Source organism: Penicillium arizonense, assembly GCF_001773325.1.
Source record: "Penicillium arizonense strain CBS 141311 chromosome Unknown PENARI_contig004, whole genome shotgun sequence".
NCBI classification, from domain to species: Eukaryota; Fungi; Ascomycota; class Eurotiomycetes; order Eurotiales; family Aspergillaceae; genus Penicillium; species Penicillium arizonense.
Genome location: NW_019173281.1, coordinates 437429 through 461017, shown reverse-complemented (window position 1 = coordinate 461017; position 23589 = coordinate 437429). Strand labels below are relative to the sequence as shown.

At 50.1% G+C, this 23589-nt stretch overlaps 12 protein-coding genes across 12 annotated transcripts in view; 7 read left to right on the top strand and 5 right to left on the bottom strand.

Moving 5' to 3' along the window:
- PENARI_c004G00066 (uncharacterized protein) overlaps positions 1-579 on the top strand; it is a gene marked incomplete at both ends in the record, with an annotated part of 839 nt that extends 260 nt beyond the window's left edge. Inside the window, 2 exons of the mRNA XM_022628868.1 lie at positions 38-278; positions 341-579. Coding sequence (XP_022490976.1) covers positions 38-278; positions 341-579 — 480 coding nt within the window. The remainder of the gene's footprint in view (positions 1-37; positions 279-340) is intronic.
- A 405-nt stretch (positions 580-984) lies between these two features.
- On the bottom strand, positions 985-1963 carry PENARI_c004G03496 (thioesterase family protein; the record flags this gene model as incomplete). The annotated part of the gene is made up of 5 exons (XM_022629036.1): positions 985-1338; positions 1416-1570; positions 1609-1642; positions 1718-1726; positions 1808-1963. The coding sequence occupies 5 exons, from the start codon at positions 1961-1963 to the stop codon at positions 985-987; spliced, it is 708 nt and encodes a 235-aa protein (XP_022491027.1).
- A 552-nt stretch (positions 1964-2515) lies between these two features.
- On the top strand, positions 2516-2856 carry PENARI_c004G08183 (electron transfer flavoprotein regulatory factor 1; the record flags this gene model as incomplete). Its single annotated transcript, XM_022629277.1, has 3 exons — positions 2516-2561; positions 2629-2772; positions 2840-2856. 3 exons carry the CDS (start codon positions 2516-2518, stop codon positions 2854-2856), a joined length of 207 nt encoding a protein of 68 aa, XP_022491007.1.
- A 465-nt stretch (positions 2857-3321) lies between these two features.
- Positions 3322-4491, bottom strand: PENARI_c004G10661 (class I SAM-dependent methyltransferase; the record flags this gene model as incomplete). Its single annotated transcript, XM_022629412.1, has 1 exon — positions 3322-4491. One exon carries the CDS (start codon positions 4489-4491, stop codon positions 3322-3324), a length of 1170 nt encoding a protein of 389 aa, XP_022490938.1.
- Positions 4492-6872: 2381 nt separating this feature from the next.
- Positions 6873-9189, top strand: PENARI_c004G02761 (CCR4-Not complex 3'-5'-exoribonuclease subunit Ccr4; the record flags this gene model as incomplete). The annotated part of the gene is made up of 2 exons (XM_022629000.1): positions 6873-7935; positions 8000-9189. 2 exons carry the CDS (start codon positions 6873-6875, stop codon positions 9187-9189), a joined length of 2253 nt encoding a protein of 750 aa, XP_022490955.1.
- Positions 9190-10417: 1228 nt separating this feature from the next.
- On the top strand, positions 10418-13172 carry PENARI_c004G03921 (uncharacterized protein; the record flags this gene model as incomplete). Its single annotated transcript, XM_022629062.1, has 6 exons — positions 10418-10450; positions 10500-11303; positions 11851-11958; positions 12069-12123; positions 12188-12257; positions 12377-13172. The coding sequence occupies 6 exons, from the start codon at positions 10418-10420 to the stop codon at positions 13170-13172; spliced, it is 1866 nt and encodes a 621-aa protein (XP_022490896.1).
- A 128-nt stretch (positions 13173-13300) lies between these two features.
- On the bottom strand, positions 13301-14776 carry PENARI_c004G10773 (tRNA (adenine-N(1)-)-methyltransferase; the record flags this gene model as incomplete). The annotated part of the gene is made up of 4 exons (XM_022629417.1): positions 13301-14284; positions 14348-14418; positions 14478-14624; positions 14674-14776. The coding sequence occupies 4 exons, from the start codon at positions 14774-14776 to the stop codon at positions 13301-13303; spliced, it is 1305 nt and encodes a 434-aa protein (XP_022491021.1).
- A 194-nt stretch (positions 14777-14970) lies between these two features.
- Positions 14971-16026, top strand: PENARI_c004G10660 (putative Phosphoserine phosphatase; the record flags this gene model as incomplete). Its single annotated transcript, XM_022629411.1, has 6 exons — positions 14971-15058; positions 15105-15118; positions 15168-15244; positions 15307-15609; positions 15667-15815; positions 15875-16026. The coding sequence occupies 6 exons, from the start codon at positions 14971-14973 to the stop codon at positions 16024-16026; spliced, it is 783 nt and encodes a 260-aa protein (XP_022490937.1).
- A 372-nt stretch (positions 16027-16398) lies between these two features.
- PENARI_c004G08852 (metallophosphoesterase family protein) lies at positions 16399-18161 on the top strand (the record flags this gene model as incomplete). Its single annotated transcript, XM_022629310.1, has 3 exons — positions 16399-16413; positions 16466-17844; positions 17897-18161. The coding sequence occupies 3 exons, from the start codon at positions 16399-16401 to the stop codon at positions 18159-18161; spliced, it is 1659 nt and encodes a 552-aa protein (XP_022490933.1).
- Positions 18162-18476: 315 nt separating this feature from the next.
- Positions 18477-21456, bottom strand: PENARI_c004G05411 (uncharacterized protein; the record flags this gene model as incomplete). Its single annotated transcript, XM_022629137.1, has 3 exons — positions 18477-18945; positions 19021-19406; positions 20908-21456. The coding sequence occupies 3 exons, from the start codon at positions 21454-21456 to the stop codon at positions 18477-18479; spliced, it is 1404 nt and encodes a 467-aa protein (XP_022490711.1).
- Positions 21457-21612: 156 nt separating this feature from the next.
- PENARI_c004G03446 (uncharacterized protein) lies at positions 21613-22357 on the top strand (the record flags this gene model as incomplete). The annotated part of the gene is made up of 2 exons (XM_022629032.1): positions 21613-22130; positions 22276-22357. The coding sequence occupies 2 exons, from the start codon at positions 21613-21615 to the stop codon at positions 22355-22357; spliced, it is 600 nt and encodes a 199-aa protein (XP_022490762.1).
- A 293-nt stretch (positions 22358-22650) lies between these two features.
- On the bottom strand, positions 22651-23574 carry PENARI_c004G12520 (SDR family oxidoreductase; the record flags this gene model as incomplete). The annotated part of the gene is made up of 2 exons (XM_022629512.1): positions 22651-23036; positions 23097-23574. 2 exons carry the CDS (start codon positions 23572-23574, stop codon positions 22651-22653), a joined length of 864 nt encoding a protein of 287 aa, XP_022490633.1.
- Between the last annotated feature and the right edge of the window lie 15 nt (positions 23575-23589).

The window sequence follows — 23589 nt, the reverse complement described above, 5'->3', positions numbered from 1 at the left end:
AAAACAAAAACAAACCGTTTTCTGACCATTTGCACAGACAAGACCTAAAGATTCCCTCGTGGATGGAGTCAACATAGTAGCCTTCTTGAACAAATCAACAGGATCGGAACTTCTCCTTGAGAAACAATACCGACCACCAATTGACCAAGTCGTCATTGAGCTTCCTGCAGGTCTGATCGACCCAGGTGAAACAATTGAACAAACTGCAATTCGGGAACTCAGAGAGGAGACTGGGTATATTGGTGTTACTAATAAGACCAGCGGAATTATGTACAATGGTCCGTACATACCTAACAGAGACATTTCTTGATGCTGCATCTTTACTAACTTTGATATCTAGATCCCGGGTTCTGCAACTCTAATTTCAACATGGTTTATGTCCAAATTGACATGTCCCTTCCAGAAAACCAGGATCCTAAGCCTAGTCTTGAGGATAATGAGTTTATTGAGTGTTTCACGGTTCCGGTTTCGCGGCTTAGTGCTGAGCTTGAGAACCTAGAGAAGGAAGGTTATGCCATTGATGCTCGTGTGGGATGTATAGCTGAAGGGATTGAGATTGCGAAGAAGCTGAAGTTTTGATTTCTTGCTTAGGGTGCTGGCAATGGGTTTTCTTTTCCTAGTATTTCCCCGAGTGATGATTTCTATAGAGTATGTGGTCTATAGATTATAGAATGACGCTTGATGATATTATTCCTCTTCAAAAGCTACAACATACACGATCATGACTTTTCCATCTTCCTCTAATTTACTAATTGCTTCATTTTACGGCAGATTGCCAAGTCAAGCTTAAAGAGACAAACTGGAATATTGCGATAATTCTTACTTCTAGGGTACTACTCTCAGCGGTATGACCACGCTGTCGTGGCCCGCTACACCGCAATCAACCATACTCGAGACAACATGTACAAAGGCGACTCAATGATAAGGAAACACGGCACTTATCAACTCCACCTCACACTCCTTCCCTAAACACTGAAGCTTCAGTTAAGAAGACCCATTATCCTCAATGGCATCCACACGATCCCAGCTCTCAAGTTCAAGAGTCCGCACCCGATTCTCAATCTCGGCAATTTGCTGCTGCCATTCCTTCTGGGCTTGTTCCTGCAATTCATAGATGACCTTAAACTGTTCCATGACAAAAGGAGGAAGATTGTGCGTCTTCTGGTTCCTCTTGTAGTCATATGTGACAATATCCTCGTGGCAACGAGCAGCGGGACGTTGCTTGGCTTCCGAGAGGATCATGACCTGCAGCTGGAATGCAGATTGTCTGGAGAGGAATGAGTTTGGGTCGGGGACTAGCCTTTGGTAGACAGTTATCTTGTCGGGTGATGTCATGGGCTGCTTCATAGTAAGTAATTGAGGCATTGAAGCACTTTAGGTCTGCTTTGGGGATGCTGTACAAATTTGTAGTCTACCTTGATGCTTCGCAGGATGAGACCGACCCCCGTAGAGCCAACCAGATTTATCCATTCTCTCTTATTTGCAGGATCGATGTAGGTTCCGATGTTTCGCGTCCAGTTCACTCGGGCGGTCTCGGCATATCGAACATAGGTGACGTTGTTGACATGGCCTGTGGATCGCTTAGCTTAGTACGGAACTTTGAATGACAAAGTATTCGTCGATAGTGGATGCATAACATACCCTAGTCATAGTATTAGCTTTGTTCCAAATTCAAGAGGGCAGGTGCAGCGTGGCACATGGCGAGAGATGTTCTTACCATGACATCCTATTAAACCACCAAAAGACCAGAAGTCAGCAACAATACACCTATAGCATATATATACCATATATAGGCACAGTCCCATACCTGTTCACCCCAGACAACATTATGCTTAAACAAACTGCGACGCTTCCTATCGGTCAAGAAACCCTCACTTCCAGCAAGCAATTCACGCCAATCATTAGCCAATTGCTGTAGAATCTGTCCTCCTTCATCGATCTGTTCTGGTCGTAGTCCAAACATCATGCATTTCCCGATCCGTCGCTTTATCATTGTAAGCCATCGCGGGTCGATAGTGTGCGGCTTTGCCGGCGCGTTGTCCGAATTGGCTTTGCGAGGATCTTGTACGGGGGAGGTCGTAGAAAGTAGACGACGTGCGGGTAATTGGAATGAGCGGATTGGCGCAGCGAGCTGCGTTCGGAGTGCTGGTTGTAGCATGGCGTGGGTGGAGAGGAGAGAGCAACGCATAGGCTGAGCTCGGTCAACTAATCCCCGGAACTTGGGCCAGTTCGGCTTGAACCCCGCGCGGTTATATACGGTGTCGGTTATGTTAATATTGTCATTTTATAGTCTGGATAGAAGTAGTGGCTATTAATGCAATTATTAAAAAAAAAAGAATAGGTCAATATTCCAAAGTTGAGATCGGGGCTCCCTAGACAGCCTCATACACATAGTATTCTCCGGGCGACGTCACCGATAACATCCGAAGCTTCAGCTTTCAGCTCCGCCTCCTCACTTCCTCAATAACCATCAGACCTCTCAACTACCTCCCCAACCCCTGTGAATGGAGCAGCTATGGTGAACTTTGAGCTGCGCCGGCAAGTCATCAACGTCTACAAGGGTATGCCAGTACAATCAGGAGTGGTCTTGAGCGGTCTCGTCGGCCTTGGACTAACACCCGAGCAAAGAACTCTTGTTCCTAGGGCGCGAATACCCTCTAGGGTATCAGTACTTCAGAGATCGGCTGCACCGCGCATTTGCGAGTCAAGCCCAGATTACAGATGATGAGCAGATCCGCAAGGGGATCGCGAGGGCTGAGTTCGTGAAGAAAGGTAGGTTTTGTCTTGGTATCCCCATCTCTGTTTCAAGTGTCGGCCTGTTGCTAACTGCTCTGTACAGAAGTTGAAGCCTTGTAAGATCAACCCCCATACCCACTCCTATCTTTCCTTCTCCGCATGTGGCTTTCGACCCTCTTTCTCGATGTTCCCCAATCTACGCTTTTGTGATACGCACAACGAACCCGAACTATTCGTACATGTCATTCTATACATTTTGCGCATATTGCGGCAGTCTTCGGCTAGATACACCCTGCATCCACTCCTCATTATACATCACGGCATCATGCAAGCACAATTTTGGACCCCACAGACCCTATGACCAACTGACACGATTAAAAAAAAACAGGTACTATTTGAAGCGGTACCGGACGCTGAAAAAGCGGTATGAAAGTAGCTGAGGCCTTCTTTTGGCTCTCAACTCCAGAGTGTTCAGATATAGAAACCAGAAAGACAAAAATAAAATTGGGTATCACCAATACGAAGTGCAGAATGGTCACTGCTTGACTTTCGTTCGCCAGAACTCCAAATTGACTCGAGAGGGCTTCATTTCTTGCGTCCCCACCAGGCACTCACTTCAAGACACTCGCCGCTGGCAAGTCCGCCTTTTTGCAGAAAGTCGGCTGTCATCGCTGCCCACCATCGGTCCCATTCATCGCGGCTCTTTCCGCTGGATTCCATGAGCAGGGGCTCGAGCCCTTCGATCATCTGGATCGTCGTGAGAAGCGCCGTTCGTCGGATGGATATTTGTTCCGGGGTCAAGGCTTTCCGTGGACGGCCCTTGGAGTCCTTGCCTTGGCCCTCGCGCTCCCACCGCAATTCACCTAGCGGGACTGCAACGCGGCGACTGTCGACATTTTCCAGCAAGTCTACCTCGGAGTTGAACGATAAGCCGATAGTGGCGCACGGAAGCGCTGTGAGTTTGCGTTGGTCGAACGACTTCTCCACCCACGAGTTATAATCCACCAAGTATTTGTTCTGCGCTCGTGTGAATGGAGTCGCAGAGGAGAATGTGTATGTGGCCGTCGTATCGGCAATCTCTTGTTCCTTCGACGAGGTTTTGCGGGCCGGAGCCGGGTTCGGGAGCAGCGAGCGGAAACTCCAATCTGAATCCCACACTTCCAGGATCCCCCCGGATTTTAACACTCGCAGAGGCTCACTCAACCCGGATGCTGATTGCGCTGGGCTGGCTGGACACATGCCGGCATCTTTGATAAACACGAAGTCGAAATAATCGTCCGGGAAGGGTAGGCGGGGTCGGCGTAGGTCATGACGTTTGAACTGCCAGTTCATGCCCTGCTTGCGCAGATCTGGCGCAATGGAGACGACGTCGATTCCCGCAAAGGCGACGTTGGGGTGACCCCGACGGGAGAAGTATTCGTGGCACAGACCGGACCACAACCCGGACCCGCATGCGATCTCCAGGATGCGTTTGGGCGGGCGATTGGCCAAGTGGGGATTGCAAAACGGGCCGCCTAAGACGCGCAGTAGCATCAACGTGCGCAGGCTCTGGCGGTGGATCTCGGGCAGATCGCAGGGCAGAGGGTAGGTATCCTCCGGGTCGCGGAAGTAGGTGCGGTCGCCCTGGCGGATCAGAGGGTATGTTGAGTAGTCCGTGAGGGAGCCCAGGGAGGAGGAGGAAGCCGCCAATGTCGAACTCAGGTTGGAGTGCAGGTCGGTCCCGGAGGCCGTTGCTGTGGTGAATCCAAGTGCCATTGTGTCCATCACTCAAGTTGTCGGCCTATGCTGGATCGGTCGCATTCTCGGCGCGAGGTAGGAGCTTCATGAGCAGCGAGACATGGCAGGAAGGGAAATCCGAAATTCAAGGAATTAAAATTAAGGTCGACAAGATGACCGATCAAAGCGGGTTCGGAAAATATCCTGCCGTCAGACTTGAAGAAATTTCGTTCAACGTCGATTTACTCAGTCGCTTTAAGAAAGAGCATGAAGAAGTGGGAGAGAATTGGGGAGAGGGGGGGAAGGAGAGAAACCAGTTCTGGTGACCCCTGGATCAAAAGTGGCATATTGTATCCACTCGAGTCTAGTTTCTCTTCACGTATAAGTTAGTCATTGGGGTAACAATACTAAATCCTTGGCTTCTTACGGTATCTCCGTATACTCCAAGACATGTACTCTGTAGGTAACTACTTAAATTACACCGAGGCTATCCATATAGTTGACATCATGAGTCAATCCAGAGCCATGGCTACATTGGCCGGAAAGGGAAATGCTGAAAATACGGCGACCCAATAGATTCAATAGATCGCGAACTATAAACTTTATTCTCTATACTATTTACCTCCTTATACACCTTTATATTCGATGTTCAGTTGTTTTACCCCTCATACATTCCTTTTAGCAGGGTTCTCTGTCCGGTGCGTGCGTAGCCATATGAAACCGGGGTGAACTGATCTATATGCTCAGACCTTACAACAGTATTTTCGCCTCTGAGATACATCTCATACAAAAGTACAATGTGCCTCGTTTATTGATCCAATAGTATCTGATGGACTATTCAAGGCTACTCCAACGGCCGTAAAACTGAATACAGAAACGCCGGAGATCCTTGCCCGCCATGTCCATAGCGTCCATAGTCCACCCGCCAGGTACCGGGTCTGGCCACGGAAAAAAAAAAACCTGAGACCTTAGTCTCTCTCTATCCGATACCTGCCCCGTGCCCTAACCCGAGTCCCAGACACCTGGTTCAGCGGCTTGGATACGAGAAATTCGGCACTTCTTCTGGGACCTGGTTGTGATCTGTGCCCCTATGTTTCCACTCGCTCGGTAGATAAATATGGGACCTGAGTTGCCCCCTGCAGGATATGTGTAGTGGATCGACACGGTTCAGTCTCTGCCACGTACTTTGGTCGTGGAGGTGTCGGATTGTGTGATTTTGAGACATTTGGCTCGAAGGCAATTGCTGGCGATGGGAATGTCGGAATGTGGCAAGGGGGGTAATTGTCGCCATGTGTTGGAAGGCCGCTTTAGAGGTTTCTGTGTGACTATGCATGTATGGTGGGCCTGTTCTAACGTTACCAGTTGCACATGTACATATTCGCTGCCAAGTGTCAAGTGTGTCTATGATAGACTGTTTACAGTAGGGTATATAGGCTGATAGATAAGCAAAGAACTATAAACTTAACCAGGGGCAATAAGTTAGGTATACATGTACATGTGTGTGGCTCTGAAATCTTAGTTCGGATCATTTCCGGCCAGGCCATGTCTCATCTCATTATGCTATCCTACTGACAATTCAGCTAGATAATCAAAAGAGCAGATAGCCTATTGGGAGACTAGAGGTTTGTTGATGTCCTTTCAGTCTAGGCCATTTTCTTTCAGTCTTTATTACTTCCTCTCCCTATCCTCTTCTACGGTCTCATCTTTCATTCATATAAGCTTTGAGACATAGATAAGCCTAACTTTCATTCTTGAAAGGGTCAAATGATTTATACAAGGGCGGTTTCGGAAGTTTCCATACTTTCCAGAGAGCTATGTGACCCCACACCGCGGTAGAAGATCCCCCAGGGTATCTTTATATAGGTCCAAATCATCATTGATCCCCACACAGACACCTTCCAGAGAGACTTCACGTACGAGTACTCAATAAGAACATAAGACTGCGATCTCTTGGCATCCCATGCACGCTAGAGACTTGGCATCACGTGATACGCCTTCGGCACGTGACTCCCGCCTTCGATGCAGACCACCAGTGTCATCTCAGTACCCGTCCTCATCGACCTGGAGACAATCGTGTGATTTGCCCATCTTTGCTACGTCAATCTTTGCCCTCGGGCTAACCTCGACTTTTTGAACCTCGACCACTCCGAACACTTCGATCTCGCCTCCTTTTGACGTCTCCGACCACTCTCCGCCCTTAGGTACTCCGTTCAACGACTGCTGCCAAGGCTGTAGCGACCCCCAATCGTGCTCTAATCTAAGGGCTTTCACGAAAGGTCTCTATGTGGAAGAAGAGAAGAGACCGTCTTCGATCCTCTACTCCTCTCCTCGCCTCCTCGAACGAACTCGATTCAGCGCCGTCCGCCCACCAACCGGTTTTCCACCAGGGAAACAACACACGGTCTCGTCTGCCACGTTAAATGGCAGATGGTACCTACAGGTTCCAGCAGCCTGGGGCCGGGCAGTTCTACTTCCAAACTCAAGCGCAACAGAACCCTCACCAGCGACACATCGTTCGAAACGGGACCAACTCTCCGACGGGGCGACTGAAATTCAACCCCGATACCCCCTCCCCCTCCCGTTCCCCTGCCCTGAATCCAGCTGCTGCTCTTGGTTCTTTCAACATGTATGGCCAAAGTCACCAGGGTCAGCATGTCATGATGAATGGCGGTCAAACCCACCAGCGGTTTGGCATGCAGATCCCTAAGTTCCAATCGCAAACCCACCACTCCCATCACGCACAGCAGCCGCACCATCATGCCCACCACACACAAGCCACTCATAACCTCACCCACCAACACAATTTCGCTAGCGGCGCGCTGGCCTCTACTACGACTTCCCATTTCACTTCTACTCATTTGCAGAATGGTGTACCGGCCGCCGTCGACGACGACATGGACGAATCGATGAACGAGCATTGGCAACAACAACTCCAGCTGGCAGCTGAGTCGAGACAGGCCACTTCCCCGCATTACTACGCCCGCGTCATCGCGCAACAGACGAAAGGAATCCAGATCATGAGTCAGACCGAGCCCCAGGAGAATGGGGCAGAAGGGCGCAATGGTGCATCCGGATCAAAGCCAGCTAGTCGACAAGGCTGGAATGCGCTTGATTTCGGTGGCCAAGGACTACGCGCTTTGACTACATCCTTGTTCAGCTATGCCTTCATCGAGAAGCTATACCTCAATTCCAACAAGCTCAAGGCACTGCCTTCGGCAATTGGACAACTTCGGAAGTTGACCCATCTGGACCTTTCAGGCAATGACTTGACGGAGCTGCCAGAAGAGATTGGCATGCTCTCAAATCTGAAGAAACTCTATCTTTTCGATAACAACATTCGCAACCTCCCTTACGAGATGGGCTACCTATACCGTCTGGATACGCTGGGCGTTGAGGGCAACCCCCTTAACGATGTTCTCAAGTCCCAGATCATGAAGGACGGTACAAAGGCGCTTATCAAGTACCTAAAGGAAGAGATGCCAGGTGTGTCAACGGTCTCCTTCCAACACGATTTGTGAAAGCTTGTTTGCTAACCTTATCGTTCTAGTTCACCTCCCTCCCCCCGACCGTGATTGGGTCATCCTTGACGAGACCTCCAGCTCAAGCAACAGTCCCACGGAAAAGATCACCGTTCTGTCGTACAACACCCTGTGCGACTCTTCTGCCACCCAATCGCACTACGGCTACGTCCCCTCCCGTGTGCTGGCCTGGGAGTACCGCCGCGAGCTTATCATCAACGAACTCCGATCTCACAGCTCAGATATTATCTGCCTTCAGGAGGTTGACCAGGGAAGCTACAACAATTACTTCCGGGAGCAGCTTGCCTACAATGATTACAAGGGCGTTTATTGGCCTAGAGGACGTGCAATGGGCATGCAGGAGGAAGATGCCCGGTCGGTTGATGGCTGTGCTACTTTCTTCAAGGGAAGCAAGTACATCCTGTTGGACAAGCAATTGATCAACTTCGGCCAGACAGCCGTCCGACGTCCTGACGCCAAGGGCCAAGACGATATCTACAACCGACTGTGGCAGAAGGACCACATCGCCGTTGTGATCTTCCTGGAGAACCGCCAGACCGGTGCACGCTTTATCAGTGTCAACGCCCATCTGTACTGGGATCCAGCCTTTAAGGATGTCAAGCTCATCCAGACTGCTATCCTGATGGAGGAAATCACCAAGCTCTCGGACAAGTACGCTAAATGGCCCGCGTGTACTGATAAGACCGCATTCCGCTTTTCAGAGGCCGAAAGTGGCTCAGAAAACGCCCCCGTGGTGGAACCGGCTCCGTCGATGGAGTACTCCAGCGGTGATCAAATCCCCGTTCTCATGTGTGGTGATTTCAACTCTTCGCCAGGATCCGCGGCTTACAACTTGATTTCTACTGGCCGCCTGCCGGAAGAACACCCTGATCTCGAGAAGCGACTGTACGGAAACCTCAGTAAGGTGGGTATGACACACCCCTTCAAGCTGAAGTCTGCCTATGGCTCGATGGGTGAGCTCAGCTTCACCAACTATACCTCCGACTTCACGGCCATCCTCGATTACATCTGGTACTCTTCCAACACACTCCATGTGTCAGCGTTACTCGGCGAAGTCGACAAGGAGTACCTACGTCGTGTCCCCGGGTTCCCGAACTTCCATTTCCCGAGTGACCACGTAGCATTGCTTGCGGAATTTACGGTTAAAGGGAAGAAGGGCAAGGTGGTGGAGGCAGACTTCGGGCCGCAACGGCACTAACGAATTGGAGCATTTGAAGATGGGTGTTTGTGAAATCGGTGTCCTTTCTTGCTCTTTGTTATCTCGGAATCTTTTTGGGTGGTGGCTTTATAGTCTGCCGTCTTATGGTGTTTTTTTACGTATTTCTTTCTTTCGTTCTGTTTTCTCTCCTGTTTATGAACGTCCTTCATCCTCTCTCGTGTTCTTTCTCTTTATCCCTCTCCCTTGATTTGCGAGCGGAGCATTCGTTCCCCCGCGAACAATGCCCTGGCCTTGTGCCTCGTGTCCCTTGGATGTAGTCTTTGGCACGGCAATATTGCATATCTTCCTCGACTCCTGTATCTTCCGCGTCCCCTCTTTCCTCCCGCCTCTCCCTCTTTGTCTCTCTCTCTCTATCTCCTGTGTCCTTGTGTTTCCTGATTTATTTCGGTTTCATCTCACCTAATCTCTAACGTCATCTGAGACGGCTTCACGACGCTTAGGATGGGAGGTTGGTTGGTGTTCGGGTGGAACAGGTGGCTGAAGGGTATGGTTTCTTTGCCCTGTGACGAGGTTGCTTTTTGTCTTTTGTTTGGGCGAAGGGAGTTGTCTGTTCTATGTACGTGTTTATTTTGTCATCTGTCCAACGCGAGGCCCAGTCGAGAATAGAGCATGGCTTTGTTCCTTTCTTCTTCTATTGGTATTGGTACTTGCTCACTTGTAGAATGTATAGATAAGGGGTCTCTGTGGCGTAGGGCTGGATCCTCGGGTTCCTTGCTCACCGTGACAGTTGTATATGTATGGCTGCCACTTGGCTTCTTGCATTACTTGCACTACACGTACAACTCTTTAAGAGTATTCTACAGAGTATTCCAAAGGGTATTCTAAGGAATATTCAAAGAGTGTTAGTACTCCCACTAATTCTCCCACTATATCTAAAGGTCAAATAGACAGGGACCTATGTTATAAGTATAGGGGGATTTAGAAACGTAGTCAACAATAGTCGACGGCCGCGAAATACTTAGTCTAATTTAGGTCGGCCATTCAGTTATAGACAGCAGCTACGGCATAGTAACATACAAATTACAATCCAATCTTAATATATGAAAGGAATAACACTCTTGAACTGACCTCGGAGATAAAGAGTATCAAGGGCTCGGGCTCCGCGGAGCCCGACTACCTCTATCGCTTCATTTTAGCTTCATGAGCAACACTTCAGAAAAGAAAAGACCCCTTTACGACTAATGCATACCTTAAATTACCATACAAGATGTCTCTAAGCAACAACACAGAAATAACCCAAGTAAGCCAGCCAGCCCCCAGCCAAACAAAAGCCTCCTGACCAAAGCAAGGCCGCAACAATCGCCGCCCTAACAAGCGAAATAATAATCCACCCAATGGACACAGTAATAACACGAATGCAATCCCCATTCTACAAAACAATCTACAAACACGGCAACGGAACCCTCAGCCGCACCATTTTCCATGGCCTCTATCAAGGCTTCGGACCAACTCTTCTAGCAGGCACACTCTCCTCAGCAGCATTCTTCACAACATACGAAGCCTCAAAGAAAACATTCGAGAATGCTCAATCCGCTGGATACATGCTCGGTGTACCTCGATCTATCTTCCACGTTGCTAGTAGTGCACTAGCGGAACTTATTGCCTGTGCGATTCTTAATCCGGCCGAGGTATTAAAACAGAATGCCCAGGTTATCCAGAGACCTCCATCACCACCTGTTTCTGGGACTGGAGTTAGAGGGTTACCTACGTCTCCAACAGTTGAGATACTGAAACAGTTCCAGAAACAGCCATCGAAACTATGGACTGGGTATACGGCTTTGGTGGCAAGTCAGCTACCCAGTATATGTCTGACATTTTGTCTCTATGAGATGATAAAAGAGACATTACTTGAGCGATGGAAACTTAAAAAGGAGAAGAATGATATAACCCAGCAATTACAGGCAACTATTTTGAGTGCGGGTATTGCGGGCGGTTGTGCATCTTGGTTCTTTGTTCCTATCGACGTGGTTAAGACCAGAATGAGGCTTGCTGTTGGGAACCATGCACAGACAGGGGTACCTCGGCTCGGTCTTGATGGGGCGAAGGTCAACTTACAGCCTCGAGCTGGGGCTTTTGCTGTTGCTGGGGATGTGGTGCGTAAGGAGGGGATTTCTGGGCTGTTTCGGGGGTCTGGGTTGACTTTTGTGGCTGCTGTGGTTGGGAGTGCGCTTTATATCGGGTGTTATGAGGGGTGTAAGTTGTATTTGTATACTTCTTGATCGTTGGGTGGTATAGAATTGTGTTGGATGTATATTATGAATCACTCTACTCTATTGGGCTTTGTTTGTGGAACCTCATACTGGTGATGTCGATAGGGATGTGACATTTTAAGAATATATCCAGGAGCTGCTAGAGTCTGTGGAGTGGGTTCCATATTTCCGTGGCAAATAGTCCTATGGAACGAAATATATACAGTCACTGGTCATAAGTTTTTGTATATCCAGTATTTCGAGATATACAAGTTGGGATAAATGTAGCAACTTGTAGCAGGTCTACATATGATTCAAACATATGTAATTTGAAAGGGTACAATTGAAATTCATGCGCATGTAAGATATCAGCCGTAAGTACGGAGTGAGTCAATACCCTCGGGATATGCAGAGTCCGTGCATTGCAGATCACATGCTAACACTGGGTGAGATCGACTTGACTACACCTCAAGGCTTCAATTTCTCAACAATTCACAAGATGACAGAGGGAACACATTCACTACCAGACGGCCTTGAGCTGTATACCAAAACATGGGAGGTGAGTTGACTGAAGGACCAGAGCGGGTTGAGCTTCGATCGAGCTTGCCTTGACCTAGACGACCTCGTCTCTCCCGACATGTTTCGTGCAAATGCTGACAAGAAAATTAGACCAGCGGATCTCCACATGCCATCTTGGCCTTTATTCATGGCTTCAGTGATCACTGTAAGTCTCGACGCTGGATGAGCCAGCATAGCAACGCTGATTTACGTGTCAATAACACTTCTAGGCAATGCCTACTACGACATGTTCCCAAACCTGGCGGAAGCAGGAATTGAGGTCAGGTCTTTTGATCAGAGGTATGTACATTGGAGATAACTACCCCGAGCTATGAACACCCATCCTTCACTCAAGACCACACACCAAAGCCATCTCAATATCAAAGCTGCCCCCCAAAAAAAGACTAACACAACCACAGAGGCTGGGGCCGCGAGGTCAAGAAAGCCAGCGACAAGGGCAACACAGGCCCAACACACAAAGTCCTCTCAGACATGCACTCCTTCTTACTCTCCCTCCCGTCAGAGTCTACTACCCCTATCTTCCTAATGGGCCACAGCATGGGCGGTGGCCAAACCCTCAACTACATCCTCCACCCAGAGTCTCCATATAACAAAGACTCCAACCGGCCCAAGCTAACTGGAGTCATGCTCTACTCCCCACTAATCGCCATTGACCCGTCCTCGCGCCCGTCAAAGTTCACTGTCGCTGCCGGGCGTCTTGTTGCCAAGGTTTTCCCGCATAAGCAGCGGTATTCCCCGCTTGACCCGAAACTGCTGACTCGGGTTGAGTCTGTTGTTGAGGATATCATTGCTGATCAGTTGTGTCATGATACCGGCACGTTTGAGGGACTGGCTGGTATGTTGGATCGGGGATTGTGGCTGGAGGCGATGTTTGAGACGGAAGCATCGTCTGGGAAATGGGTTGAGAGTTCGTTGCCTTTCTGGTTTGGTCATGGCAATGAGGATCGTGTTACTAGTTACCCTGCTAGCAAGGCATTTGCGGAGGAGATGAAGAAGCGCGGGAAGGATGTTACTTTTGTTACTTATGACGGGGCTTATCATCGGTTGCATTCTGAGTTGCCTGAGACTACGACGAAGTTTGTTGCTGATGTTAGGGATTGGATTCTGGCCAAGGCGGATAGCGTATCTGCCCAGGGTGAGGGGTCCGGTGTTCAGAGTGAGGATGCTGTTGAGGTTGACAAAGCGAAGCTGTGAATTGTGGTGTTTGATATCCTTTCGGGCTCTCATTGTTATTATGTTAGTGTTCTATCAGATATGCAATAGTGTACAGAAGCTATATGTTACAGGGATGGTTATGTGCTCAATATACACGGAGTGGCAGGTCAGCGAGTGGAATCCTCGATACGCCGCCAGACTCCCACGAAGCCGCCGCCCTGGATGCGAACACCGACCTTGGGCCGGCAAACCAGAACAGATTCTCCTCCTTTCGGAGATTCTTCTGTAGTTACCTCAGAAGCAGCGTCACTGACACTGGCTTCTTCAGTCTCTGCAGCTGCGGCAGTATCCTCCGCATCCGAAGAAGCAGCCCAAGACGATGGGTCGGCGCCGGACTTCTTAGTCGCGAAGCGCACATCCCATAGGCGACCACCGCTGATTCCATTACCAAGCTCAATTACCCGCTCTTGGACGAGAGGCAATCGCTGATCCTTGATCAGTTGCAAACACTCGCCGATCTGCGTGATGCTGGGCATGAAGACCACCAGGTAACCATTGCGTTTCAAGGCCGGTGTAACATGAGGGATCCTGAGGTTCGAAGAAGGCATGTCCAAAATAACGTGGGACAAGAAGGGCTCAACAGTGTTTCTCCCAGCCAATGCAGCCAGGCCGGTCTTCTTCCGCTGCTGCATCTGTTGAGCAATCCACTTCTCGACAGGACCCACGTAGAAATCGGTATTTCCTGCGTAAATTCCACGGCGGAAGCCTCGCACATTCTTCTCAGCCAACGCAGAGAATTTAGGCGAGACGTCCACCGTGTGAATCACAGCATTGCGCTGTGCCCGCCACGCATCCCATTCTTCCTGCACTGGATCCGCGGCTGTCTCGGCTACTTTATCTTTGATTTGTTCCGCTTCCGTTTCTCCTGGCCTGTTGATTCGACCTTCTAGGTAATTGATCTGCGATCGGGATGGGTGAGGCGGCGATGTGCTGTTGGCTGCATGAATGGCACGCGCCAGGTGCAATGTCAAAGACCCATGGCCTGTTCCGGACTCGAGAATTTCCAAGGGAGGTTGATCCTCACGCGCGACAGGGGTATTGGGGTGGATGTCGAGAAGTGAAGTAATCAAATTGGCATCTTGGGGGTAGATCTACTGGGATAGCGTGAGTCCAAGGTATCTTTCCGTGCGTTGCTGTGAGAGTGATGCGCATACCGGCGTGACCAGGCGAGGAGTCAGGGTGACGTATTCTTCCAGTGTGGGGAGGCTGACTCGAATTGGTGCACCTGTGTATATCATTCCAAGTCAGTGGTGGCCTGCAGCAGAGAACATGCGAGTTACTGACCTTTGCTGGACTGTACTGTATCCCATACGCGTTTGTTGAGGATGCTGTTATGGTCCACAGATCCCCGATGACTCTGTAGCTTGTCGCCCTTCTTCAATGGCTTTGACAATGAGGGCTGCTTGCCGTGTAGCACAACTCGGTCTCCCTCTGCGCGCATTGTTAGTCTGATGACGGGGCACGAGAGGGACGCAATTACCTCTGAAGACGGAGAAATCGGTGTCAATGGCCCGAGATCGTAGAGCACCCGGTGACGGGGTTACCCCTAGGACTCTCTGTAGAGCCTTGCGCAGCCGAAACATGATGCGACAAAACAACAAAATGCAGTCGGGAGCTAAAAATCACCAGAAGAGGAAAATCTTGCTCCATCGAGACTAACCCACTCACCGACCCACCCCCAGTTCTGAGGCATCGAGGGGTCAATTCTTTCTTTTCTCTCTCTCTCTCTCTTTGTACCTTCATTCTTCCCTTATATTCTATATTCATTGCCGTCACAATGGGGTCCCACTCGCTCCCTTACATGGAGACTAACCCCAAACTCATATTCTTCACCGACTTTGATGGCACAATTACCGTCGACGACAGTAGGTGCTTCCCCGCAAAGCGCTACTTCAAGGCTGACCAGAACAGGCAATGACTTCATGGTATATCGCATGTGCCGTCATCATCTAGCTCGTCACTGACACCATCCAGATCGACAACCTTGGCTTCGGCCGGGAACAGCGCCTTGTCTTGAACGAACAGGTTCTGAACGAGACCCTGAGCTTCCGGTGGGCATATACTCGACCATTTTGACCAATATCACAATCTAATCAGTCTTCTATACTTGCAGTGATGCCTTCCGCGAAATGCTGGGATCTATCAAGACCCCCTACGACCAGTGTATCCAGATCCTGCTCAAGAACATGAAGCTGGACCCTGGCTTCAAGGCATTCTACGAATGGGCCCAGGAAAACAATGTCCCCATTGTAATTCTGTCCTCTGGAATGCGCCCCATTATCAGTGCCCTGCTGGAGAAGTTCCTCGGCCACAAGCCGGCGAAGCACCTGACCATTATCTCCAACGAGCCCGTGAGCCGCGACGGCAAGGACATCAACAGCGAGGGTGGCTGGGGTATCGAGTACCACGATGACAGGTAAACTGCTACCGAAGAACTTGCATCGATCCAGTCTTGCTAACAACCCTTTCCCAGCCACTTTGGCCATGACAAGTCTCTGGAGATCAGGCCTTACGCCGCATTGCCTGATGGCGAGCGCCCTGTCCTCCTCTATGCTGGAGACGGTGTCTCAGATCTGTCTGCTGCCGCGGAGACTGATCTTCTCTTCGCCAAACAGGGCAAAGGTATTCATTTGCTCCGCCTTCATTGACGCCCCAGTGCTAACCTTGGAACGTTCTTGCAGATTTGGTCACCTACTGCCAGCGCAGAAACATGAAGTACACAACCTTTGAGGATTGGTCCACTATTCTCAAGACTACTCAAGCCATTTTGAGTGGCGAGGTGACGGCGCGCGATGTTGCCGAGGGCCGTTACCAGCCTACCGACTCCAAATAGATATAGAGGATATAGAGGATAGAGGGATATGAATGATGATATTTCTGGTATATTAGATAGTAATGAAAATAAACTTGAAAATTATGAGAAATAAGCATAACTACCCAGGTAGACTACATAGTAAAGTTACCTAAGTAAGCAAACTAAGAGCCTTGGAGTGGCTGGACCCTGACAAGGAGTCGAAAAGCCAGTGACCGCCTTCCAGGGTCCAAGCGTGGCCACCTTCGTCTTTCAAACATTCCCTCCCTATATATTTTTCTCTAGAGTTGACTCGGTTCTTCTCTGCATACTCCCTCTTTCGGTCCATGGGCATCATGCGACACTGCGCCACGCCCTTGTCCAAGTCCTTGCCAGGGTGATCATCATTTCATCATGGCTCGCCGACTAGTATGACACGACACATTGACTTGTGTGAAACATTTGGCTGACATCTTGACAGGTCCGAGCGAGCGTACAGCTCGGTCTAGTCGCCACATTCATACTACTCGTGATAGTCGTTCTCGATAATCGATTTCGTGTCCTTCCTTCCTCTATTCACGGCCATCTCCCATCGCATTACTCCGGCTACGTGATCACCGATGTTACTGTCACCACATGTTCCTCTATCAATCCTTTCTCTAGTTGCAAACTGGATCCAGATCATTGGTACCGCGTCGACAAGGACCTCTACCTGCGCACGGGCTGGACCTCGAGCGCCTACATCCAATTCAAGCGGAAGAAGGAGGAGGAACTGGGACCTGATGACAAGGTGGTCGTCGACTTGAAGATCAGTCGTCTTACGCCGCCGTCCGAATCTGTTGCGAAACAAACAGAGATCGGGGCTTGGGAGCCCCGACCGGGCGGCCTCTGGCTTAGGCGTTCGTCCTCCCGTCATGCCAGTGACTCTGAAAGTGCTGTGACATATGTCGATGTTCTCTACGGTGCGGATGCTGTCGACCCTCGACCAAACTGGGAAGTCAAAGATACTCCCATTCTTCTGGATAGTCGGACGGAGCAACTGGAGACTCGCCTTAGCATTCGGAGAGGCCACCCGACTAAACCCAAGAAACCTACTCCCAGAATCAATGAGAATGGGAAGTTTAAGGTGATGCAGCTGGCAGATCTCCATATGAGCACGGGTCTTGGGCTATGCCGCGACCCTGTTCCAGCGGAACTGGTGCCTGGCCAGAAGTGCGAAGCCGATCCTCGAACCTTGGAATTTGTCGAACGACTTCTCGATGAAGAGAAGCCTGACATGGTCGTCTTCTCCGGTGACCAGGTTAACGGCGAGACCGCCCCCGATGCACAAAGCGCCCTTTTTAAATCCGTGAAGCTTTTGGTCGACCGCAAAATCCCCTACGCAGCCATCTTTGGAAACCATGACGACGAGGGTGACCTGAACCGGGCACAACTCATGACCATATATGAAGACCTTCCCTATTCCCTTTCAGCCGCTGGCCCCGAAGACATTGACGGGGTCGGAAATTACATCGTCGAAATCCTCGACCGAGGCAAGAGCACCCATTCTGCCCTGACCTTCTATTTCCTCGACACACATTCCTACTCCCCCGATGAACGTCAATTCCGTGGCTATGACTGGATCAAGCCAAGTCAAACGCGGTGGTTTAAAAACACTGCACAGAGCCTCAGAAGAAAACATCTCGAATACTCGCATATCCACATGAACGTGGCATTTATTCACATCCCGCTTCCTGAGTATCGCACTTCAGGAAAATACTTCAAGGGCGCCTGGATGGAAGCCCCTACCGCACCAGGGTTCAACTCTGGCTTCAAGGATGCTCTCGAAGAAGAGGGCGTCTTGTTTGTCAGTTGTGGACAGTAAGATTACCTTTCCCATCCTCCATTCCACACAAAGCTAACCTACCTCTAGTGACCACGTCAACGACTATTGCATGCTCGAGCAAGATGCCAACGAAAAGCCCTCCCTTTGGATGTGCTACGGCGGCGGCGTCGGTATGGGCGGCTACGGAGGCTACGATAACTTCGTCCGCCGAGTAAGATTCTTCGACTTCGACATGGGCCCAGGCCGAGTCTCCACATACAAGCGTCTTGAATGGGGCCAGACCGAAGCCAAGATCGACGAGATGATGATCGTGGATGGCGGCACCGTCAACGGCCCCAATGAAGCATCCTAACGAAGTCTAGCTTCTACTCGCCCTTTTTTTCCCTTTCTCCATACTCCACTGAGATGCAAGTGTCACTGTACTTTGCTGCTCTCACATACTGTCGTTTCCGTCGGTTGCAGCGGCTTTTCTTTATCTCACTGTATATATATCTTTCTGCGCCTTGCCTGCAACAGGTCGGCGTCTTGGGGGTGTCTTCCTTTACTGAATATTCAAGCATTTCTCCTACTCTCATCATATCTTGATTCGATTCTCGTAGATTAGCTTTTGCATATGAGGTGGTCCAAATGTCTTCAGCCAACGATTTATTTTATCTTAACCAGAGTCTTACCACCACTTCTCAAAGAAAATCCTCTGCTTCCCACCTTCCCCAAGAATCCTGCCCAATACCTCAACCACTGAATCAGTCATACCAGGCGGCCCACAGACATAGCAGACTGTATCCTTCAAATCCATCCTCTCACTCGCATTCACAACCACATCATGCAAATAAGACTCACTGATCCGCCCCGCATGAATCGTTGAAAGACCAGCCCTATCAATGCCTAACTTGTTCGAACCTGCAGGTAGATCAGTGAGGAAGAGGTCTAAGAATATTTCGGTTCGCCGGGACTGTTTCTGGGACTGCATGATCTGGCGTAAACGAGGTAGGAAGAGAATCTGCTCGAGCTTTTCTTCCAGCGAGAGATTTTCGTGGCCTCCTGGTAGCCGTGTTGAGTACAGGATGTGGATTTTTGGGGGACAGGTTGTGTTTGGGTCGTTATTGTTCAAGTGGGAGATGATTGAGATTAGCGGACTGGGGTTTGTTAGTTTTTCATTGGAATGGAATGGGATATAGATTTGGTAGATTGTAAGAAAGACAGTCACTTACTTGATACCAACACCACCAGCAATAAAGATCGCATTCTTCACGTCTTTACTGTCCACCCCAGTAGGTGGCCAGGTAAAGCTCCCGCCTACTCGGATGCTCAACTCTTTGCCTAGGATATCTTCTTTTGGTCTCCATAGCCATGCAGCGGCCGGGTTCCCCGGCGACTCTTGCACGGCTAATTCCACATAGGGGGGTCTGCCTTGGAGGTCGATAGATGAGGCCAGGGGTTCCTCCGTTGGCGAGGTTGTGGATGCCTCGGGTGGTGGCAGTACTTGTGCATCTGCTGGGGTGGAAGTGATAGTGAATCCACCCGCTTGGGCGATGGATGGGATGTGAACATCTAGCCATTGGCCTGGGAGGAAGCTGAATGATTGTTGGGTGTTATTCTATATTCTTGTTAGTAATATGCCTTTGAAAGAAAGTGCGTACTATAGGTATTTGGAGGTTGACGGGGACCGGGATTGGTTGCCGTGGAGCATATGCTCTAACGGCGTGGGGGACATCCAACCGGATTGCCGCCGGGGTCGGTGTATGGTTAGTGATGTTGCGGTTGATAGATCCATAGAGTACTCTAAACAACCAAGAATAAACGAAAAAGTATCATACATTATTATTATTCTCCTGGGTAGGCAGAGCCAACTGCAGTAGGCGCACGGAGGGGTTGACCTGCTCGACATGCGATAGCCGCACAGAATGGAGTCTATTCTGCCGGGGCTCTGCAGCTGTGCGGAGCTCGTGGGGTATTGAATCCTCTTTTTGAGAACTCATTTGGCTGCTGGTGCTTGCTATCGACCGTAGTTGGTTAGTCCCAGAGACGAGCGGGGATGTGATGCGTAGCCGGGGGATAATCGAACAGGGGCGGAAGGATTTCATCAGATAAGACGCTACAAGGTTGGGTTTGAGTGAGTTGTGGGTTAATTCAAGTTGAAGGAAGACAGTATGGATCATTTGAAGTAGTGATGCATTACTCCTTTCCGACCACATGACTTCTTCTCTACAACTTCCTCTTTACATCAAGTTACGATATTATCGCACACCCCGATAAGTCGACACTCTGTACGGTTTAGTACTGTACAGTAGTTCGAGATCTCTCCTCTTTGTGATGGGATCCAACATGGGAATCAACACGGGAATATGCTCCTATATAGACAGGAGGGGCTTTTCCTATCTGGGCTGACGCCGCTTTATGAGGGCGCTCAGGCTTAGGATCTGTGAGTAGATGTCAGCACGGCTTAGACTCGAGTGGTCACGCTCAATCCAGTCACGTGTATGATGCGGCCCCACAACTGATTGGTGTTTGTATGTTCGTAACACCTACTACCTCGATGATCCTCTATAATCTGATCATATTTACCTTGCAGAGTAAGCGCTATCAGGCCGTCCATTAAGCATTGCTGAAGAATAACCCCCGCTCGTGGAAAGTATTCAAGTCAGGGCCAAAGTAAAATCCATGCATACTTGCACTACTACGCTATGGCGTATCTATGAAAACTTTTTGTCTAGACATAGCTAAGTTTGCCTGGTAAAGCACATTTATGCATTATAAGGACCGGGAAAACGAGGCGCGCGCAGGACACCTGCGAATGATGTTGTCATGTGCTATGAATAAGCCTATCTTTCTTGGCCGTTACGAGATCCTCAGATTGATAATAGATCGTATAGAGTTGGGGATATGAAAAGACTTATGGCCCCTGTTGTATATCATCGAACTACAGATTGGAACAAAGGAATATGATGATAGATTAAGTATAGTTATATCTGCAATCAATCCCAATCCACATCCAAACAATGCCCCCGAATCTCCCCATTAAACCACTCAATCATATCAATCTTGCTGTGTCTCATCCTAGCCCCGTCTAACAAACATCCACCTTCTACAGGACTAACCATCGCTAGAACGGTCTCATACACCTGTCTCATTGCTAGATTCTTCCCAATGCAGGCCCTAGATCCCAACCCAAACGGCATCATGTTCCTCTCCATAAGCCCTCCGTCCTGTCTGGCCTCCAACCACCGGTCTGGCCGGTAGTCAAAGGGCCGCGGAAATACATCCTCGTCATAATGTAGATTATACGCAGCACAGCCTACGACGGTGCCGGCAGGCAAGGTGTGCTCGCCAACACGGAGGATGGAGGAGGAAGGACTGACCCGGGTAAATCGGGTTGGGTTTGCCATGCCCAGTCGAAGCCCCTCTTTAACGACAGCGCGCAGATAAGGGATGGACTCTGAATCTATTGATGGGCTTTCCTGTCGATATTGTGTAATTTCTGCTGAAAGTGTATACCTTGCCTTCCTGTTGTGGATGAGGTGGACGAGGATGGTTGCCAGCATGATGGCGGTGGAGTCGACACCCGCAAAGATCACGGCCTTACACTGGGCAGCAGTTTCCTCTGGAGAAGCCCCCGCCTCTAGAAGACGAGACTGATATGTCGACATTTGTGCGGAATAAATATCAGCACGGTAAGTGACGCCTACAGCGAATTGGTCTAGTTTGTGAAACGACGCAATCGATTCGTCGGTCGAGGCCAGACGAATGGCGAGCCTGTAGACCTGCTTGAAGAGAAAATTCGGTAGAAGCGCGAGAAAGCGACAATGGCAAAGATGAACGGGTTGGCGCTGAGCTTCGTTATGGGGGGTGTCATGGCCAACCAGGCCGGCTGGCTGGATACCTTCCCGCACGAGCGGATTTTGGAGACATCGCACGAGGATACGCCTCTTGTCGTCGATGTCGGCGGCAACATTGGACATGACATGGAACGCTTCCGTCAGGCGCACAGTGAAACCGCCAGCCGACTCTACCTGCAGGACCGACCCGAGGTCGTCAAGCTGTCCAAATGTCCGGATCCTGTGAACAAGATGGACTACGACTTCTTCACTCCGCAGCCGATCAAGGGATCTCGGGTTTACTACATGCACGGTGTGCTCCATGACTGGTCTGACGAACCGGCTCGCAAGATCCTCGCTATGCAGAGAGATGCCATGACACCGGGATATGGTACGCTGTTAACCCACGATTATATTGCACCCCGGGCGTTCGCGCACCCTCATACCACTGCGTACGATCTGACCATGATGCTTATGGTGGCTGGCGCGGAGCGGACTGAGATGCAGTGGGAGGAATTGCTCTGGAGGGGTTCAAAGTGGTCAAGATCTGGAGGCCTCCGCTGGCAGTGCAGGGCATTATCGAGGCAGAGTTAGTGTGATGTAGGTAGAAATTATTGTTATTTGGGCGAAACTGGTCGAGGCTATCTCTAGGTGTTTGGGCATGTGGAGTAAGCCGCCGGCCCGCTCCCGGACGGAAGACTCGGTGGATCTTTTCCACTACGACGACCTTTAATCGGTTCCTTGACGTCTGAGCTCTCGAGGTAATTTTCTAGCACTGAGAGGCATCTACTGAGATGGAAATGATGTAAGAGCAATGGCTGATGAAATTATTCTCCCTGGGCCTCGGAAGGCACGGAGGGGAAGGAAAATTAAGAGCACTTGCGTGAGGGAGGAATTCCCCGGTTGGTCAGTTGACACTCGGTAAACTTTACCCTCTGGCCATTGTAACGCCTGTCACTACCTAGGTATTTACCCCGCATTGAAAACTGTCTTTAAACGACCTTTGTAAGACTGGAAGGATCTGCTTCATTTGTCCACATCCACGTTGTTGGTCACAGAGCCGAACACTTCCAAAGCATTGCCGAGATAGTCCTGGACTCCTTTGAGACGAGGGGTCATGTCACTCCCCAGAGGGAGAAGCTTCTCGGTTTGATGGCCTTCGCCAACTCCCTCGCCAGCAACAACCTGATACACAGCCTGCATCGCTTTGTCCTTGTCGCCGTTGGGCTTGATCTTTCCGCTGACCAGAAGACCCTGGACCTGCTCCGTGAAGGTTCCCTTGTAATCCTCGGGTAGGGGAGACTTACCCAGAACCACCGAGTTGGGCATGTTGGTGTTGAAGGTTCCGAGAATAACAGTCAGGGTGCGGATGTTAAATGGGGCAACTTCCTTAGCGAGGATCTTGGTAAGGGCTATCGGATTCACAGTTAGCTATTTCCATTGGCTTGAAGCTCGTGAATTCTGATACATACCATCCATTCCAGCCTTTGCGCCTGCGTAAACACCCATGTTGGGAATGCCGTCAAGCGAAGCACCGCTGCTCATGTTGACGATCACGCCGGACTTCCGCTTGCGCATGTGAGGAAGAACGGTCCGGATGAGGCGCAGGGGACCAAAGTACATAGTCTCCATCTGAGCTCGCACCTCCTCCTCTTCGAAGGTCTCAATGGGAGCGTAGATAGAATACCCGGCGTTGTTGACCAGGACGTCAATGTGGTCGCCACTGCCTTCGAGCTCAGTGATCACGCTGCCGCAGTCACGACTGTTCACATCTAGTTGGACCCATTTGCCTCCCTTGGATTCGATCTCAGCGACGAGGTCGGGAGTGCGCGATGGGTTGCGCGAGGTCGCAATGACCTTGTGTCCGCCAGCCTGGGCGGCGCGGGTCAAGGAAAGGCCGAAGCCAGAAGAGCAGCCCGTAATGAGCCAGGTGAGCTTGGTAGTGGCCATGATGAAGTTGACGGT